The 20,051-nt window shown below is 41.7% G+C and overlaps 1 protein-coding gene across 7 annotated transcripts in view; it reads left to right on the forward strand.

Annotated features, from left to right (window-relative positions):
* The first annotated feature begins 256 nt into the window (after positions 1-256).
* Positions 257-20,051, forward strand: part of DCAF6 (DDB1 and CUL4 associated factor 6) — an 81,811-nt gene continuing 62,016 nt past the window's right edge. For all 7 annotated transcript variants that reach the window (XM_042868398.1, XM_042868400.1, XM_042868399.1 and 4 more), the window contains exons 1-2: positions 257-365; positions 16,038-16,099. In XM_042868398.1, the coding sequence (XP_042724332.1) occupies positions 272-365; positions 16,038-16,099 (156 nt within the window). In that variant the 5' untranslated portion in view covers positions 257-271. The remainder of the gene's footprint in view (positions 366-16,037; positions 16,100-20,051) is intronic.

A 20,051-nucleotide genomic window follows, 5' to 3' on the forward strand; every position in this document is an offset into this window, starting at 1 on the left:
GCTCGCGTGAGAGGCGGGGCGTATCGGAGCGCCGCCCCTGCCCCGCCACCCTCCCTCCGCTCCCGGAGGCGGGGCTTCACGGGGGCGGGGCGCCCTGGGGGCGGGGCGCGGAGCCTTTGCCGGTCCGGCGCTCTCGCTGTTGCTCGCTCCCTCGCTTGTTCGCTCTCTCGGTTGCTGCCCGTCGGTGCCGCGGCGCGAGGCGGGCGCCGGTTTCCATGGTGATCGCGCGGCGCGGCCGGAGGCAGCGGAGCGCCCGGCCCGGCGCGGGGCCATGTCCCGGGGCCGCTGCCCCCACCTGCTGTGGGACGTGAGGAAGCGGAGCCTGGGGCTGGAGGAGCCCGGCCTGCTGCGGCGGCACTACCTGGGTAAGGGCGCGGCGGCGAGCGGGCCGGGAAGCGGTCACCCTCCCTCCCCCCTCCGCGGCGGCCGAACCCGGCCGCCAAGTTTCCCCGCCCGCTTGTGCCGCCCCTCCCGCCGCTGCCGGGGCCCCGCGAGGGGGGAGGGGGCAGAACTGTTGCTCGAGGCCGCCCCGAGCGTCCCTTACGGCCGTTGTTGGCCGGCGGGGCGGCCGCGTTCGCCGCCCACGTGAGGAAACGGAGCTGGTGGTGTTCTTTGGTAATGGCGGAGGGTGCGTGCGTGCCTCGAACCCCCCTGCCCGCAGCGCCGGGCGCAGGCTGGCCGTTGCACGTCGCCGTCGCGGAGCTCTCGCCTTCGGTGGGTTCGCTGGCAGCGAATCCTCGGCTTTGTGCCCCGGGGGTGGAGTGACGCCCGCTCTCGAGGCGAACCGTGGGGTGCTCCCTGCGCTGGCGGTGTCTTCCTGGCTGCTGCTGGAGCTCCCTCGATTCCCGGCGGAACGGGGTGATGTTCGGGGATCCCAAGCGCTCGGCAGGGTGGGAAGGGTAAAGGAGAAAGCAGAGCCCCTCCTGGCGCTTCCACCCTCTGCGTGCACGTAAACGCTGTGTGAAAAACTGTGAGGTTGAAAACTGTTGATCCTGCCGACTTTGGCTTGGTAGCTTCTATCTGAATGGCAGTGTGTGGCAGCCTTGGCTGCAGCTTGTCCCAGTTTAGAATCATAGAACAGCCCGGGTTGGACGGGACCCACAGGGATCGCCGAGTCCAACTCCTGGCCCCACACGTGACCACCTAAAATCCAAGCCCTGTGTCTGACAGCGATGTTCATACACGCCCTGAACTCCGGCTCTCAGGGCCGTGCCCACTGCCCTGGGCATCCCGTTCCATGCCTACTGCCCTCTGATGCAAAACCTGTCCCTAACCCCCAGCTGCCCCTTCCCTGACACCGTTTTATGCTGTTCCGTCTGGCCTTGTCGCTGTCACACAGAGCAGAGCTCAGCGCTGCCCATCCACTCCCTGTGAGGGGCTGCAGCTACCACCAGGCCTCCCCTGGAAATGCAAGCGTTCCTCTGCCTGGACACATGAGGAATGTTCCTTGTGTTTGCTCCTGTTAGAGCAGAAAAGCCTCTTGTTAAAGTTGGGGCTGTGGAGCATAGATTTTGAAGGGACACTATGAGAATTTTTGCTTGGACGTTACACTGGCTCTCGTAATTGACGTGTGAAATTTCATCAGTAGAAATCAGTCCTAATTTTATGATGACCTATGTGGAATAATGCTCCTGTGTAATATACATAACCAATTAAAAACATCACTCTGGTGACTGGAGTAAGATCTTATTGTTAGGGGTGTTCATTGAACCTGAATGTGTTCCATAGCATTATAGCATTTGAGGACATTTTCCCTAGGACAGATGGGACATTCAGCTGGACTCATGCTGAGATAGTTACTAGTGGTGGCAAGTATTATTCACTCCTTGAACTTTATGCCTTAAGCTGCAGCTAGGAGTTGGAATCACATTCTGGGCTTGGCATGTAGTGTGCTTCTCTTGTAGAACTATAACACTTGTAATCAAAATAGCATTTACTGCCCTAATACACCCACCAATGGGATTGCTTGTGTCTGGACTTAAGCCATGGGAGGCCTGTTGTGCTTTTCATGTGCTGTTCTGACATGTGTTATGGGTCGTCTTTTCACACAGCAGCAGCCCTGCATGGGACTGTTGCTATTTGGATGGAGGCTGTGTTGAAGTCAGGTGGGTGGTGCTGGTTGTTGGTCCTCCTGGAGCTCATCTGAACTGGTAGTGAAACTTGTACCTGTTGGGCTTCGTCAGCAGCCTGAGGGCCAGAACAAAGGCAGGACAGGTGTCTTGGGTTGACTTAGCAGGAGTGTTATGAAACAAATCCATCATCTGTGCTTTTTATTATTTTTTTCCTCACTTTTTTTGGTAAATTTGTCAAAACAGTTATACAGAATAAAATAGATTGTTTGTCTTTTTGCTTCTGGCCACCCTTTTCAGCCAGCAAAGCAGAAGGGAGGTCTCACAGCAGGAACCTGACAATGCAGTTAATAATGCATTGGAAGACACGTTGTGTTCACCAATGATAACTGTACAGAGAACCGTTGACTTGGATAGTATCATTATGCTACCGAATAAAATACAGGCAGTACTTAGGTGCCTGTATATCGGAGGGACACATCTAAGAAGGAACTGCTGTTTCTTATTTACTCTGCGTTTTGGTTTCATGTGAACTGGCAATCAAGTGGCACTCTATTTATAGCCCCTTTCAGCTTTCAAAAACAGCTGCTCCAAGAGGGATCTGCACATCATATTGTGCCTCCCCATGCAGATGGCTCGCTCTGGGAATTTATATCCTTGCAAAACTCTGCTTGATTTTGCAAGATCTTCTGATAACTGCCCTGAAATGTGGTCAGTTTAGGACAGAGTTGCAAAGGAAAGTCTAGTGGAGGTGAGCCAATGTGTACGTGCCTGGTATGTGCCCTCTGGATATCATCATCCATTAAGAATTCTCTCTGTGTGCTAGAGGGAAAATGGGGGTCTTATGTCTATCTGCGGTACATTTTCTTCAGCATTTGTAGGCTAATTAGTCTCCATTTCAAACAGTGCTTGCATCTGAAGTCTCCAGAGAAAGCCAAGCTGCTCTAGGAGGCTGGCAGAAGCACTGTGTGCTCTGGTGCACTTTGGCCGTCGTCTTAATCTGATGCTGGTAGGTAGAATCCTGCTGCTGGGTTGTGGTAGAAATTGAGATTTGCACTCCTTTCAGTTGTTTGAAGTGTCACAGGGCTTGTACATTGGGGGAAAAAAAAATTCAGTAAGCCGTAGTATCCTACCTAAGTTCTGCTTTGAAACTGTCAAATGAATTTAGGAGGACAAATTTAGAGACGTGCTACTTCCTTAAGAAGTCCTGAGTCAGTTCTGATAGCAGTTGAAGTGTTGGGTGTTGTCAACATGAGAGCTTGCGTGTAGGTGAACTATAGCATGCAATTATCTCTCTAGAGCAATAACAGCCTGGGATTCTTGTAAGAAGGAAGTGGATCCATAATTCCTCTGAAGTATTTAACGTGACAGCTTTATTTGCTTTCTGTGAGGGCCGTGCTGCTGAGGATGGCTCCAAGTGGCCATGAAGAGGGCTGAAGACTGTTTTTAATATGTATATTTTTTATTAACTGGCAGAGTGGGCAATCTGCAGAAACTTTATTAGTCTAAAATAATTTGCAGAGATGAATCGTTTGCGTGGTTTTGCTCACAGTGATTGTCAGGAGCTGTGCTTGAGACAGAGTGAATTTCAGAATAAGTACGTTCTCCTTGGCCTTTGATACTCTTGTTGGCATCTGGCTTTCTACCATCTTCCTTTGTAATAGGAATTTTTGGAGCTTTCAACGTTTGTTAGTGAGAGTGCTGTGGTGCTGTCTGTGGAGCTTCCCTCCACCTTTTCAAAGAAGGCTTTCATATGCTAGGGCATATGTTTGTCTAGGTGTGCAGTTTATAATACTGTTGTTTTCTGGTACTGTTTTGTAATGATTAGGAAAGGTCTGAGATCTACAAATTAACCGTAAGCAAACCAGTAGTGAGGTTAATTGTGGTCAAATTTTGTGAAGCTTCATCAGCCTTTGCTACAGGGAGAACTGGAAACATATCATTATGCAGATAGTTTAGCACATTCTCCCATTTCCTAATCAGACTTCGTTCGTTCCCCCTCTTCACCAGGGTGAACCACGGTAAAACCAAAACTACTGACAGATTGGAAGCACATCTGTTCATAGATAGGGCTGAAGAACAAGGCGGGTAAGGCCAGCAGTTTCAATATTGGCTGTGTCACACTTGGTGACGTTACTGGTTTATACAACCAGCAGTGGTTTACTGAAGGTGGGTAGGATTGGGTGTTACTTTAAAGTCAGACAGCTTTCAAGGTAAGAGCTTTGTAGCTGGTGCTGCTGCAGACTTGGAGATAGTCTCAGGGCATTTAATCAGCCTTTCTTTAATTCTGTGCATAACACTTTTGATGTTTCGGTATTTTTAGGTGCACTGCTGCATTTCACATCCTAAACCACTCACATTAATTTTCTTCTCCAGCATAAATTGAAGACACTGCATCTGTCACAGCTAAAAAAGCCATAATTGGGAGAGGTGTTTTATGCTGTTCTTCGTTTTATAAGTCTGGTGTATTAACTGCTGCTTGAAAAAAAGGAACTCTATAATTTCACCTGTTTGTTTGATTGCTACTTTAATATATATGGCTTAACTTTCTGGTGTACTGTATCTTCTGCTGTGCTTTGTTCTGTGCCCAGAAAACCAGCTCTGTAGTAGTTGGTGTGTGTTAGTGCACACCAAATGCTTTGTGAAATGAGATTGGCTGATGGACACAACTGAGCTCCCTAGATCTGCTTTGTTAGTGATGTTTTCTGAGTAATAGAAACTGTTGCAGCCAGAATTGAAATTTTCAGTGTCATGAATGAATGGGAGGAAAATACATCTTTGAAACAAACCCAAATACCTTCATTACTCTCCATCTATTAGACGTCTGGCAGGAAATTTGGTATGGTGTTGGATTATTCAGTGGTTGTACACAGGAAGACATACCAGAACATTGCAGGAAAGGAATACTACTTTTTTAATTATTAAAATGTTGCAGAGTGATTGGGTAGTGCCTTAAACATGCTGCCATGTTTTGTTACTTATTTTTTGTCTGTAAACACACCGTCCTTAGTGAGCCTCAAAAAAATACAGATAGGCAATTGAAAAAAGCAGTGTGTTACTGAGACGTGTTGATAACAAATTGGCTTTGGAGAATTTTAACGAAGGGAATATGTCTGAAGCAAATTCCCTGATATGATCTCCGTGAAGCTGTTAGCAGATAGCAGAAAGGCACAGTGCATGTGCATATCAAGTCGCTCTTTAAAAATGTTGGGAGTGATCCTAATACATAAAGATGTATTTTTTTTTCAAGTTCCAAATAAATCAACTGACGTATTCAAGACTGCCATTTAAAAGCTTTTAATGAGTGATTTGTAGAAAGTAGCACGCTGTCTATAAAGCAAAATGAAAATGCAGTGTAGCAGAATCATCTGGACAAGGTAATAAATGAAGAAAAGCTGGTTAGCTATAATTTAGTACATAAGAGGAGCTCACTACAGAAATAGCTATAAACCAGTGTAACCTAAATAAAGAGGGTTTCACATGATTGCTTTCTGCGCTGGTGAAGTTATTCTACATTATTCCACCTGTAGCTTAACTGAACTATGCAAGTGGAGACACAGAAGCCAGTTGCACTTGAAAACCAGAAAGCAGTCTACAACACAGTGCCACACAGCTGTATATTTGCTAGCTTTTTTTTCTGCTGTCTCAGTGATCTTTGCTCATAGTTGATGGTACCATTGGCTTGACCTTGGTTACCTTTTCCTTGTATATTCCTGTGGTTTAATTGTTTTGTGTTACTGTTTCTGTCTCCTTATTTTTGTCCCATCTGGCTCCTCAAAGCAGAAATTGCAGTGTTGGCAGTCACTTCAGTTTGTTTTCCATTAAACAGAAAATTGATACACACAATATAGGATTACTTGGTGCTTTGGTCGCTCTGTTCTGAAATAGGAGAGCGAGATTGATAGGAATGCAGCTTCTGTTCATGTGTATTAATTTGTGAAAAAACTGATCTTCAGTCCTTTGGAAATGAGAGAGTCCTTTTAAGTTATCTTCAGTTTTGTCACCCCTGCTCAACATGGGCTAACCTATGTCAGTGAACTTTCTTCATTTTGTTTTTTAAGGGGTTACCCTTTTCTGTAATATCTGTGCACTGAATGTTAATCATCCATGTTCTTGGCAACCGTGAACATACAATAATATATATATATTGTGCAATACATAAATGCATGTGATAGTGCGCTGTAGTCCCAAAGCTTTGCATATTTGATTAGACTATTCAAATTACAGTCAGTCTTAGGATGCAAATATCGTTTGCTTCATGTACTTTGGAGTCTTAATCTTTCCATGCAGACAGCTGGAGTCTATAGATCTGCACGTGCTTTATGTACCTTTCCATTTTTTCATTGCAGTACTTTCATTAAATTTATGCAGTATGCTTTTAAAGACGCTCAGTACAAAAGAAACACTTTTGCTTTGTAAACGACTGCCAATTTCTTGATGCAGACTATTTCAGACAGCTTCATCATTCTGTTGCACCTTGATCTTGTAATTAATGAGTCTGGGATACTGGGATGAAAGCTGTCTCTTTCTGCAAAAACAAATTTTGTAATGCATTTGTACATAGGTTGCTCTGAAAGTAGTGCCTCCTGCTGTTTTCCATGGAAACTATAGTAGATAAAAAGAGCACAATAATACTTTTTGATAGAGCATGTGCTTAGGTACGATATGCTATTTTTCAGTAGTCACCACCATTAGCCAATTTGCACAGATGAGCTGATCAAGACGCTCTTCCTTTTGTGGTGTAACAGCTGTGCACAGCTGTCCGGAACATGGTTTGTCTTTCACGTGGTAAAACACACTACCCACTGCCTCAGTGTGCTCACATCCACTGATTGGTCACCATCAGCATTCAGTAAGTGTCAGAGAATGTCAATGGATGATATCTTTCCTGCATGGAGGAATTCACTGACACTTCTCCACTCTGTACACCCTTCCATGTCAGATGCCATTCTGTCAGACTGCCCCTCTGCTGCTGTCTGTCACACGTCAGCAACAACATGTAACAGAATAATGGTGGGAAGGTTCAACCACTACTGCCATACCACCAGCATCCACCTCTGATGCCATGGCCAACATTATAACATAGGAGGCAATACTTTCAGAGCAGTCCTCACATGTTTCAGGATGGCGCAGTGATGTGACAGATCTCTTTAGTTATCCTTTTTTTTTTTTTTTTTTTCTTCCCTTTTTTTCCCTTCTCTGTAGTCTTCCTCCAGTTGGTTGTTTCTGTTATTTGCATGAGGGCAGACCTTTGAGCATGTATGTGTAGTCACTGTTAAAATGTTGCACTGCAATATGATGAGTTGTTATGACTTTGCTTGTGATTCCTGATCTTCTTTGATTTAAACGTCCCCGAAATAGCCCAGTGGGATGTAGCTGATCATGTATCAAGAGCTTGTTGATACTTGAAACTAGCCCTATCCTGGCAATGAGGAAGAAGATCAGTCTGTTATTAAGTATGCCAGCCTTCAAAGTAAGCTGGAACTTTCACTGATGTAGTGCAGGTCTCAGCTTTTTCTTGTCCATCTTTGAGATTCAGTGACTTACTGATTCAGATATGTCACAAATACTTTAGTGTAGTTTGATTCAATAAATACTGAATATAAACACAACAAAATGGAATCAGATGAACATCAGTGAATTTTAATGTATTTCTTGAATGGAATGTAGGCTTTCCTTGGGAAACTGAACACATGGATGCTGCTGCTCTCTATTTGACAGGTATCATGGGGAAAATGAGGTCCGTCTTTCCTTGCCCTGTGAGCTGAATGTGATACGAGGCAGTGATATTTGTCCAGTTGTGTTCAATTGCTGAAACTTCACCAACATACAAAGCTATCAGGCAAAACCTTCTGAAAGCTATCACACAAAACCTTCTTTGTTTTGGTTATATTTGTTTGTAGCTATTTCTGTAGCGAGTTCCCATTATTTACTCTTCCTAAGAAAGGAAGGAAAATGAGATTCTATTAGTTTTTATTCTGTGTGCCCTGAAAATTCTGTTGGCTGAAAAAGGATGAACACGTGCAATCTAATTCACCAAACAATTTTCAAAAGTAAGACTTATTTGATTCCCTCTGTTTTTAATGCCCACTTATAATTCAATTTGTGTCACCGGTGTTGCTCGATAGTCATCTCCTAGCAAGACTCAGATTTCTGCTTCAGCTTTTGACATCACCTATTTTTAAACTCTAATCCTGGGCAATTTCTGAGTGTTTACACATGTAATCTCACAGGGACACTTATCTGTATCTGTTACGCTGTGTGTCTCTACTTCGCTTCTTGCTCTAAAACAGATGGCTTGTAATTCCCATACTGTTTAGGATTAAACAGTATTGTAAATTAGGTGAGTGTGCAGAATGGTAAAAGCTTCGTTTCAGTTCTACTCTGTCCAAATTCCCAGTTTTACCAAGATGCCTTTGCAAGAAAAGCAGAAGGCTTTCTTTTTTTTTATGCCTGAAGGCGTGTCTCCTTAGATATGCTGGTAAGCTTCTGTCTAATCACTTCCTAATCTATTTAAAAATGTGGATTGAATTAGCTTAGGCAACTTTAAATAGTAGACTTTTTTTTTTCTTTTTTTCTTTTTTTACCCCAGTACCTTTATCCAAAAGTAGCCAGGAGATAATTGCACGGTGAGTTGCCCCAGCTGGTGGGGAGAAGCAGCAGCTGCTGCTTGGCACTGAGAGGCAAATGGTGGCCTCTTAAGCAGAATGCTTAAGAGCTGATCCCAATAGCTTTTTCTGTGCATTCATTTTCCATGCTATGGTAGATGTCTGTCCGAATGCGTGGAGGTGACAGGATATCATAGTTGTGCTGCCGGTAGTCATCACTTTTGCGCTGGGGCAGTTATATCACTGTTTCTGCTTCATAGACATCCTCTGCTCTTGCTGAAGCATGGAGCCTCTATTTAACCTCAGACATCATAAGAAGTGCTTTAAAGAACCAAATGAATAACCGACCTGCCGAAAACGGTGTGTTTTCCTTTCTCCTGTCACAAAACCACAGGGATTTATCTTCTGCTCAGCCGTAATGTGTGGCAACAACTACACAGAAGGCTTTTCTGTGGGCAGCCAGAGTGGGGACAGGGTATCTGTCAGAATGCGGTGTACTTGTCAATGAAATCCACTTAGTGCTTGCCACTGTGGCATGGTCGGTCTCTCACAAGTTGTTATTTAGAATATGCAGATAAAATGTTGTCTCTGGGATTTACACCCTGCTTATGCTATGTGAGCACTTTAAAAATTCATATTAATATAGCTGATTTTCATTTATTAAGTAGATTTCAAGCATAAAATGTGGTAGATGCTAAACAATTGAACAAGTTATATACGATTATTCACTTTAAAGCACCAATGCTTGTGGTCTTGTCAGTGATGGGGCCCTATGCAAGGCCCTGTGGGGCCTTATATTCAGGGGTGGGTGCATTTAGAATCTGAAATATATTTGAAAGTTAATTGCAGACGCTTCTGCTAGTGCAAACACATCTGTGTTATTACCTGCAGTAATTTACTCTTGCAGCTTTGGTAGAAGAAAACAGAAATTGAAGTCTTTTCAGGATGGTTACTAATTATCCTAATATGTATAACATCACAGGGCCAACTTTTTATTCTATTCTATTTTAATTTCAGCATATCTTGTTTTGTTTTTTCTTGTAAGACTGTACTGTCTATCAGTGTACTCATTGGGAGACTCCATCAGGAGACCTGCTGGGTTGGAGTTCTGGGCATAGTGTTGTACCTTCTGTAGTTTCAGTCTTAATATGTGAAAGTTCTGTGCTTCTAAATAGATGAAGCTTATTCTGAAGTGTCTTAGGATTTAAGTGCAAGCTTGATTAACACTCAGTCATCTGGTGCTGAGTGTTTAGTAACAAAGCTCTTGGAGATTAAAATGGCAAGTAGTTCTCTTCACAGAAATTAAAGTATTTTCTGTTTCGGTGCAGTGTTTAGACCTTTAATCTAGATGAATTATCACTTAAAGTAGGGAAGAATTTGGGTTATCTCCTCTGAACTTAAATCATAAGCAGTTGTCCACAGCAACTTGAAAGGTAGTCTTTTAAACACTGTTAAAAGCAAGTGTTACAGTTCTGGGGGGCATTTATACAGAACTATTAGGAAATCTAACAGAGGACGTTGAACAAAGGACTGGAGGGTCACACTAATGGATTTGGTTTGCAGCACTACTGCTGATTCACTCTCTCATTTGATAAATTGCTTTGGTTTTCTGTGTCACAAAATCAGTGTCTATAAAATGGGGCCGCTCTGAGTCTGTCTGCTAATACGTGTTCTTCAAGACTTCAGTTTGTGTTCAAGGGTTTTAGTATTTCTTGACAAAATGTAACGCGTTGCTTATTTTTTGTAGTCCTGCTAACTGTGTGATGCATGGAGACTTCTGTTTGCTGTACAGTACATTCAATTTAATTTGATAAGTAAAAACAGTGACATGGAACAGAAGATGGGAGGGCTGCTCCAAAAGTAATGCCTCTAGTGTTATTATGTTGGCTTGTGATAGCAGAGGCAGATTTTGGTGGTATGGCAGTAGAGACTGAACCTTTCTGCTGATATTTCATTGCATTTTGTTACTGTGTGACAGATGGCAGTAGAGGGACAGTCTGACAGAATGGTGTCTGACGTGGGAGTGCATGTGGATCAAAGTGGTGTCATTGAACTCCTCTGTGTGGAAGAAATGGCACCCAGTGACATTCAGCAAGCACTACTGAACTGGACACCAGTCAGTGGATGTGAGCACAATGAGGTGGTGGATGGTACATGGTGACAGTGACACTGGGTCGCTTCCCCTGGTACAGATTTTTTTGAGTGCAGCATGCAGGCTCCTGTTTATTGCTGGCGAAATGCACAGCCGATGGTGATGGCTGTGTTGAGAAACTGTGTTTTGTAGATGAGAATGTGCTCTGTCAAACAGTGTTATTGTGCTCTTTGTAGTAATTTCCGTGGAAATGAATAGGAGACATTACTTTTGGAGCTACCTATATCTATTTAGTCATTGTGCAGAGTTTGACACAGTCCAGCCAAATAAACCATTTACAGATTAACTGGACTGTCATCTTCTTATGAAACAGCTTCTCAAATGTATAAACTCAGTGCTGGAGGTCCAAGAGAAATTTTGAAATGCTCTTAGAGCAGGATACTGTGTGCTCTGCAGTGGGAGCAGGCTCTGGCTCTGTTTCAGTTTTAAACTGGGGCATTTCAAATGTCACAGCAAGCAAGCACCGAGGGACTTGGCCTCAGGAAGAGCCAGCTTGACTTAAATGAGCATTTGTTTGACAAACAGGATCTATTCGTGTTTTTCAGAATAAAGGTTACCTTTCAGTTTCACATACTGTGATGGTGCAGCTTTGCATCAAAATTTGGTTATATTTCTGTATAGCACAAACACACTTTCTGGTCTAGACCTTCATGAAATGCTATCTCTATTTTCAGTGAAAAGATCTGGAGTGAATATAAAGGTCTTACATACTTGAAGCATTGAGCTTTTCTGCTGTCATGTGTTCTGAAGTACCATTGTTAGGTGGTTCTCTGGAGAGGTGTGTTGGCAAGGCATCGTTGGTTTGACATTACGTGCAGGTAGCATATTGAAGAGATAACGTACAAGTAAGCATCTGTGCTTTCTTTTTTTGCCTGCTTTCCCATGTTTCAGCTTGTGTGATGAGTGCATGGGTAGAGTGCTGGCTTGATAGCTCTCCAGATTTCAAATACATAAATACTTAAAGGAGGTCAGCACAACCGTCTGAAATTTCACAGTGCTTGTTTTGTTTTTTGTTTTTTTTTTTTTTTGTAGATAGCTTGACCTCAAGAGTTTCAAAACGGACCTCACATATGTCTCCAGTGAGCTAATGTGTGTCATGACAGCTTGGTCACTTGACCATCTCATAAACAGACCTTACTTGAAGAGAAGTAATTATGTATTAAGGCCATCCTCTCATTAATTCTCTGATGGCATGTATTTAAATAAATTTTTTGCTTAAGCAAAAACAAACAAACAAACAAAAAAAAAAACCAACAGTTTTTGGCTTTTACACAGCCTGACACTGTTAGCAGAAAAAAAATCAGCAGAGGTCTTGAGTCCAGAAAGAATTATTCTGAGAGGTTGCATCTCCCCTACTGTCTTAGGTAAAGAGAGGATCCATGACGGCCACCTTTGCTGGAGGACAGAGGGAACAGGTAGCCACTGCAATAGGTGAATGAGAATTAAGGATTTGTCAGGATGCTTGTCACCCAGAAGAGCGGAGTCCTTGAAGAGGAGAATTTGACTTTTAGGAAGTCTAGTGATAAGAGTTGTGACAAGGAATCTTAAGAATGGAGTGGGAGGGTAGCCTACTAGTTAGCAAGATAAGGCATTGAAAACAATACCGTTTAATGTGATAAAAAATATGAACGTTGCAAAAAATATTCAGGTGGCTGAAATAACAGAAAACTATAATATTTATTTACTGCTGAGCTTAAAGTCATTGCTGCAATACGAGGAACAAAGATTTTGTGGACTGTTAAGTCAGCTTTTAAAAAACAGTGAATGCAGAATCAGTATTTTCTTTAGATCAGATTATTCAGGTAGTTCCATTTTTATTTTAGGAGGAAAAAACACATTCAGGATCTGCTGACTCAAGTTTTGCATTATAAAATAAGAAGAAAACTGAATGAATTGCTTCTAGCTTATCTTACTACTTTATCTATAAAGTGGATGTGGTGGGACAGTCCAGCCAAGATGAGTAATGAAGTTCACAGTCCACAGTCTCTCATGGAGCCTGCTGTTATGTTGCAAGAGAAAGGCTGTCCTGGCCTGACTTAGTTAGCATCATGATGTAGAGGTCAGAGTGGATGGTTTGTCTGGGTTCCAGGAAATCCAGAGGGATCACCCCTTTCCTATCCCAAACAACAGTGCACATCACTACCCACTGAAGGCTGCATCTTGAACTTTGGTGGGGAATTTGCATGTTGCCACTCCATGGGCTGCTGTTTTGACTCCAGCTCACAGTAGTGACAGCATGTATCAGTAAGGACGTGTTCTGGGAAACTGTCACCTTCAGCCTCTTATCTGTTCTGTAGGTCCTGACAAAATTTACATATGGTGTTCTTTCTATCCCTGTGTGAGCATTCATGAGGAGCACCTAGTGTAAACTTAGCAATATTTCAACATTGCCATTTTTTTTCAAAGTGTTGAAGCTGATATTCAGCTCTGCAGAGTTCCCTGGTCATGCTCTGACGATTCATGCAGATGTGCTGTTTGAGACACTTCTCATTTTGTGGTGTGACAGCTCTGCATGGCTGTCCAGAACGTGGCTTGTCATTGATGTCTCTGTTGCCACTGCTGAAATGCACCACCCACTGCATCACTGTGCCCACATCCACTGTTTGGGCTCCAGAAATGTTCAGCAAGTGTCAGAATCATAGAATGGCCTGGGTTGAAAAGGACCACAGTGATCATCTAGTTTCAACCCCCCTGCTATGTGCAGGGTCGCCAACCACCAGACCAGGCTGCCCAGAGCCACATCCAGCCTGGCCTTGAATGCCTCCAGGGATGGGGCATCCACAGCCTCCTTGGGCAACCCGTTCCAGTGTGTCACCAGCCTCTGGTGGAGGTTTTTCCACCAGTGGAAAAACTTCCTCACAATATCTAACCTAAATCTCCCCGTGTCAGTTTAAAACCATTGTCCTGTCACTATCCACCCATGTAAACAGCCGTTCCCCCTTCTGTTTATAAGCTCCCTTCAAATACTGGAAGGCCACAATGAGGTTTCCCTGGAGCCTTCTCTTCTCCAAGGTAAACAAGCTCTGTTCCCTCAACCTTTCTTCACTGGAGAAGATGGCTATAAATGTAGTGGATGCCATTTCTTCAGCATGGAGAAATTTGTCATGTTTGCTTCATATGCACTTCCATGTCAGACTCCATTCTGTCAGACTGCCCCTCTGCTGCCCTCTATCACACGGGCAACATGTATTGGGATATTGATGGGCAGGTTTAACCTCTACTGCCGTACAACCAACATCTGCCTCTGATACTGTGGGCTGACATAATAAAATTGAGGCTTGCTTTCGGAGCAGCCAGTGAAGAAAGAAAGGTTTTTGGAGGCAAAACATTTTTACATTTCTACAGTGTCTCTTTAGTGACTCATCTTTAGTCCCTGTGCTATCTCTAAATTTTCTGAAATCAGACTGATTTCGGGTAGAAAACAGCCCACCAGCAGTGTAGAGAGGGTATCGAAAAGAAGTTTAACTCTACACTGCAATTCTAAATGCTTTTGTTAGAATTCTTGCTCTGTCTACAGCTACGGCAGTCAAACAAGACTAGAAAGACTAATGCTGAATACTGCACCACTTAATTAGTAAGGTAGTATGTTTTTAATTTGTTTTTTAAGCTGCCTTAGATGTGCTTAGAAACAGTTGCTGTATAATCATCTCACCCCGTCATACATCCTCTTAAAACAAACAAAAAAATCCTCTGTAAAAGAACATTCTTCAGTCTGCTGTGGTACTTGAGCTGTATTAGTGGAAGTCTGGCTGCCAAAGCATGCCTTTGCATGGAGGGAAGGCTGGATGCACATTTACTGAGGTGCAGTTGTAGCTGCTGGAGCTTGTAATGCTCAAAGAGTCCCTGTGTCTTTGGGGGTGTGTAGCACTGATGTCCTGTGCCTGCTTCTCAGTCAAGTGTCTGGCCTGTGGCAGCCTGGTATGCGAGGGGTCAGCTGAGGATATCAGGTGGTCTCTTTTTTGTTCAGGGAACAGTAGAGAGGAGAAATTGTGGTTTCAGGTTTGTACTGGAATGCCAGAATCAGCAAGGCTGGATGCCTAAATAGGGCTTCCCATTTCATCTGAACCAAAACAAGCCATGAAGTGTAGAGCTTTCTGATATAGGGAGGGTTTTCTTCTGTTCTAGTTTTTCTCTCTGAGGCTACTTAGTTTCCTTAAAGGAAAGTTAATTTGGAGTGGATGCAGTAGTGTGGTATTCAGAAACAGTACAGCCTAGTACCTTACCTAGAGTATTGTTCTGAGAGTTCTAGAAATAGAGGATAGAAAAAATAATATTCTTGGAGTCTACAGGGTTTTAGAATTGAAGTGGAAAGATCAAGCTTGCCAATATTTGCCTTTTTTGAAAATACTTTCTAGGGATTATTACATTCATTTTAACCTGTTCTCCTGACACAAAGGCCCTCTAACCAAATACCTCCAACTTTCGTTTAGGAACTTCAGGAAGTAGTGATGTTGTTTTCAATATGCTTTTTTTTGCTTTTCAGTTGTGTTGTGTAGTAGTGTTATAAAGTGCAGTTGGATGGCAGTTAGCATGCAGATAAGAGCATAACATTCATGGAACCTTACTGTAGTCAATATACATTTATGAATTTCTTTTTTCTCCTTCATCTCTACATTTTGTATCACCTTTCCAAAACTTTCCTTTTATTTTTTTATCTTTCATGTACAAATCAAATGCAGCGGTACAGGACTTCACTTCTGCTTTTCAAAATGCAGCATTAATAACAGAATTGAAGTTGTGTTTTCTCTAGCTTAAGAGCAAATGTGGAATTGTAGATAATACTTTAAGGATCTTCCAATTTTTTGTTGAAATTGAGATCATATTTTAGTTGAGACCTAAACTTGTTGTTCTTTGTATACTTATATAAAATGTCTTAGTTATGAAGCTATATTGTACTTGCTATCTTCAGCAAAGTTGAACAAAAAAACCACAGGATATTACAGCGATTTGTTTCAGGGCAGCCTTCAACTTGTGAACTGTGCATGTTGCCATTTGTACCTTGTTGAAAGTGGTGGAAGAACTAGCAAATGTGATGCTTATCTTAGCATTTGTGAAATGAAAACCATATGAATTACTTTGAGACTGACAGTTATATTCTGATTCTTCATTGTTTACGTTTATACTTGCTAGTGTCCATTAGTAGGATCTAAATTAGTTCTTCATGTTACCATTTTAAAAGGGTATTGTAATTAGTATTTTTCTTCACAGGGAGAAGAGAGTTTATCCAAAGATTAAAACTTGAAGCAACCTTGAATGTGCACGATGGATGTGTAAGTGACTTGTTGCTTTTTTTTCTTTGTTAAATGTTGTTAAGTAGTGATTATGTTGCCACAGTAATAGTTCATTGGACTTAAAAATGCAAATACCATGTCTTTAATCTGAGTTGGAAACCTCTGCTTGTTGAGACCTACATCTGAATTCTCTAGGTATTTGTTTCCTCTTAAGCATTTAATGTTTTATCTTTGAAGGATACTTCACTTCTCTCCTTCAGTACCGTGTCCTGCACTTGAATGAGTTAAGCTCATGTGCCAGGAAAACACACGCTTGTCTTTTCAGTTAGAACCAATCTTTAAGTGGAATCATTTTGTGCCGTGCTGATATACTTTTTTGACTTAAAACAGTATTGATATTTTAAGTGATTTATTTTTCACATTTAAAAAACAAATGATTGAGTGCTGTATTCTTATTTAAAGTGACAGTAAAGACAAAAAAAAAAAGCTTTAAATATTGCTTATTTAAATGATTAATTTTTGAAAGTGCTCCAAATGTTACAAGGCATATTCTTTTAAATACTTAAACTAAGGATGGAACAAAAAAAATTGTTTTAACATTGTATGGCTTCATTGAATGGCTTTAACATAATAGTGATTCACCAGTGTCAGAAAACAAGTTAAAATACCAGTTGGGCTTACTTGCCTATGCACAGAATTATTGGAGTAGTGAATAAATACTCAGAATGAAATTACATCTGTTGGAATAAGATTTTTTTGCTGCATTGCTTTTGTAGATGGAGAAGTCAAGTGAGGATTGCGATGTCCTTCCTCTTTAAAATGCTTATGCCCTCTATAATAAATTATATTAGTCTCTAACCTGCCATCCCCTCCTACTGTAACTGCTCAGTCAGCATACATTTCAAATATAAGGAATGAATGTCATAGAAATCTTACTAAGAGTTTTTCTGGTTCTGTTATTTTGTTACAGGCATTTATATTCTTCTGGAGAGTTACTTTTGACTTGTATATTCTGTGTAAAGCAGACTATTGCTAAAAAAAAAAAGATGAACAACATACTTAAAGCACAAATTTGCTTTTCTAATGGAGGATAAAAGTCTAAATTCCTACTCACCATTTGATTTATGTATTACACAAGAGCAAGGTCTTGTCAGAAAATAGGCCTGTATGTGTAATCATACTCACACCCAACATTCTTGAGGCAGGATGATAGTTCTGTGAGATACTTGCAGTATTTATATTTTTGTAGCATTAATATTACCATAGCACCTGCATGTTTGGGATTTCTGTCTCCGAACTGAGCCCAGAAGTTGCTGTTTCCCATGTTGGCTCTCAAGGGAGCTTAAGAGGGTGAGAAGCTCAGTAGTAGACGTATAAAATTAGGTGAGGTGTTTTCCTTTGAAATTGGCTGCATTGGACTGGTAGCAACTAAGCATGAGGTAAGTAGAAGAAAGCAAATCTAAAACACATTGATTGAATTCTGTGAAAACTGATAAAGTAGAATTACAGAATATGTAGGTAGATGGATCATTTGCTATATGGAAAGAATACATTCTGAATCTGAGGGGAGAGGAGCACCTGAAGGAATAACTTCTTGTTTCTATGCATAGATATTCACTTCAGTATCAAGTGTTTGGTGTGACATACATCTCATTCAGCAGAGCATTTGTGAGCAAGTCTCTTTTTAGAAATAGTCCTCGAAGTTATGTTTGAATTAGTATAAGTAGTATGTTTAGCATGCTGTTAGAACATGTAGTTCTTACTTCTTCCTCCATATGTGACAAGTAGTGCTTTTTCACTCCCTTCTGTGTTTGGGAGATCTTTCTGATATGTTTCTGAAGACATTTTTATTTCATTTCTTCTGTTTTTTAAACACTGTTAACGTATCTTGTTTACAAAACAGCTCATTTCACTGGTATGTTACAAAGGAGTGAGTGAAAATTCAGAATTTTCAGCCTCAAGGCTTGGCTGCTTCCTGTATTCTCTTTGAGGGAATCACAGAGGTGATGTACGGACATGACACTGAGGAATGCAGCTTAGTGAAGGAACTCAGTAGGCCAGATTGGTGGTTGGACTTGATGATCTTTGAGGTCTTTTTCAACCTAGGTGATTCCATGTTTCTATGATTCTAATAGATGTTAATTTTTTTTTTTCCTATTTGAGTGACAAATTAAAAGAGCTCACTGCTTTACTTGAGGGAAGATTTAGGTTGGATGTGAGGGGAAAATTCTTTACAGAGAGAGTGGTGAGGTGCTGGCACAGGCTGCCCAGGGAGGTTGTGGATGCCCCATCCCTGGAGGTGTTCAAGGCCCTTGGATGGGGTCCTGGGCAGCCTGGTCTAGCATTAAACGGGGAGGTTGGTGGCCCTGCATGAGGCAGGAGGTTGGAGATTCACGATCCTTGAGGTCCCTTCAAATCCGGGCCATTCTGTGATTCTTCCTTAAAAGGCTAGTTGAGGAACAAACAAAATTTTATGCAGATGATAAAGTGTGGAATGCCTAATAGAAAAAAGCTAATTACATACTCCGTGTCTTTTTCATTCTAAATTTCTGTCACTTCAGTATGACATCTTTCTTATTTTGACCCTGAAATGAAGACTTTCAAACCCTTTGTGTAGTGACTGTTACACTGTGCTTTCAGCTAGGCAGTGAGTGGCTGTGAAGGTAATAGATGTATAGCTTTTCTAAACAGTTGTGCAATATCAAAGAGTTTTCTAGGTAGTCCTCAGTTGAGAATGTATTTTAAGAGTGTGTGTTCTACATTGGAACAGGGCAAGGATTTTTCTTAATCTGCTGACATTGGCCATCTGTTTTCAGTTGTGCATATGTGTATTTATTGGGGTAATTCAGTGTTGGTCAGCGGAGTCTACTGAGCACTGAGAAGTGTAATGTATTAATTGATCACTTGCGTAAAATAATTGCTTTCTGGGGAAATAAAAATAAAAGTCAATCACTGAAAGGATTTATTTATTTATTTATTTATTTTGTCAGTAATGTTGGGAAGGTGATCCAGTATAGAATTAAAAGCCTGTTTACTTGTAGACTTCCAGCATGGGCTGTCTTCTTGCTTCACAGTTTTTCTGAACCAAATTTGGCTTGGGTATGCTGAAGTTGCTCAAACATGAATGAAATCAGAATTTAAAAAGAAGATGTTTGATGTCTTGTGTAGGCTTGTGACACTGCAATTCATATAATTGTCTCTCTCCTTTGTTTCTTCCTATACATTTCTCCCTGTGCTATGTTTCCTTTTGTTTCAGGCTTTTTGGACATCCTTTCTACTGCTATCAGTTAAATTTTTGTGCAAGCTCTTTCTCACATCACTTTCCCAGCCTCTCCCCCCTGCTCTACTTTTTACAGCTTCTTGTGGTTTTCACTTTTTGTTCCTGTAACTTTGTGTTAGCATTTTGATTTCTTTAAGGGCAGTCACGGTATTTAGCTGCCTGAAAGGAAATGTAGATGAAAATTAACATTCTGGTGTTGGTACTAACTGTAATACTGCACTGTGCTTGACTATGTGTTTTGAGTACTGTAGTTATCAGAACAGTTTACTTCCGTGTTGAATGGATCCAGGGGCTAGTTAAATGTGTAGTTATTGGTGACTGACAGCCAGGGCTGTTGGAGTAGCCAAGCTGCATCACTCAGTCAAGCCTGCTGACTTGGCTGTGATGGTGGCCAGAACTGATTTTTGAAGAAAGCAGAGACATGGCCAGTGTATAGAAGGGAGAACACATCGGACTTTAATGGACAAATAGAAGTGAAGTTTGCATCTTTGTTTTTGGTCATTTTTCTTTGGCAAACATTCTTTTCCACTTTTGGTGTTTAGGGCATTCCGTGACAATGAACTACAGTTTTAATAAAATGCCATAGGAGAATCACCCTTTATTTTGGATGTGTTGCGAGATGCTTTCACTGAAGGTCCTCCATTTCCTGTATTATAAAGAACTATGGAAAATTATTTCTTACTTTTGCCATGCTGTGAATGATTTCATGAA

This window comes from Lagopus leucura, unplaced genomic scaffold (genome assembly GCF_019238085.1).
Source record: "Lagopus leucura isolate 7727_CA_CO unplaced genomic scaffold, USGS_WTPT01 Super-Scaffold_100001, whole genome shotgun sequence".
Classification (NCBI taxonomy): Eukaryota; Metazoa; Chordata; class Aves; order Galliformes; family Phasianidae; genus Lagopus; species Lagopus leucura.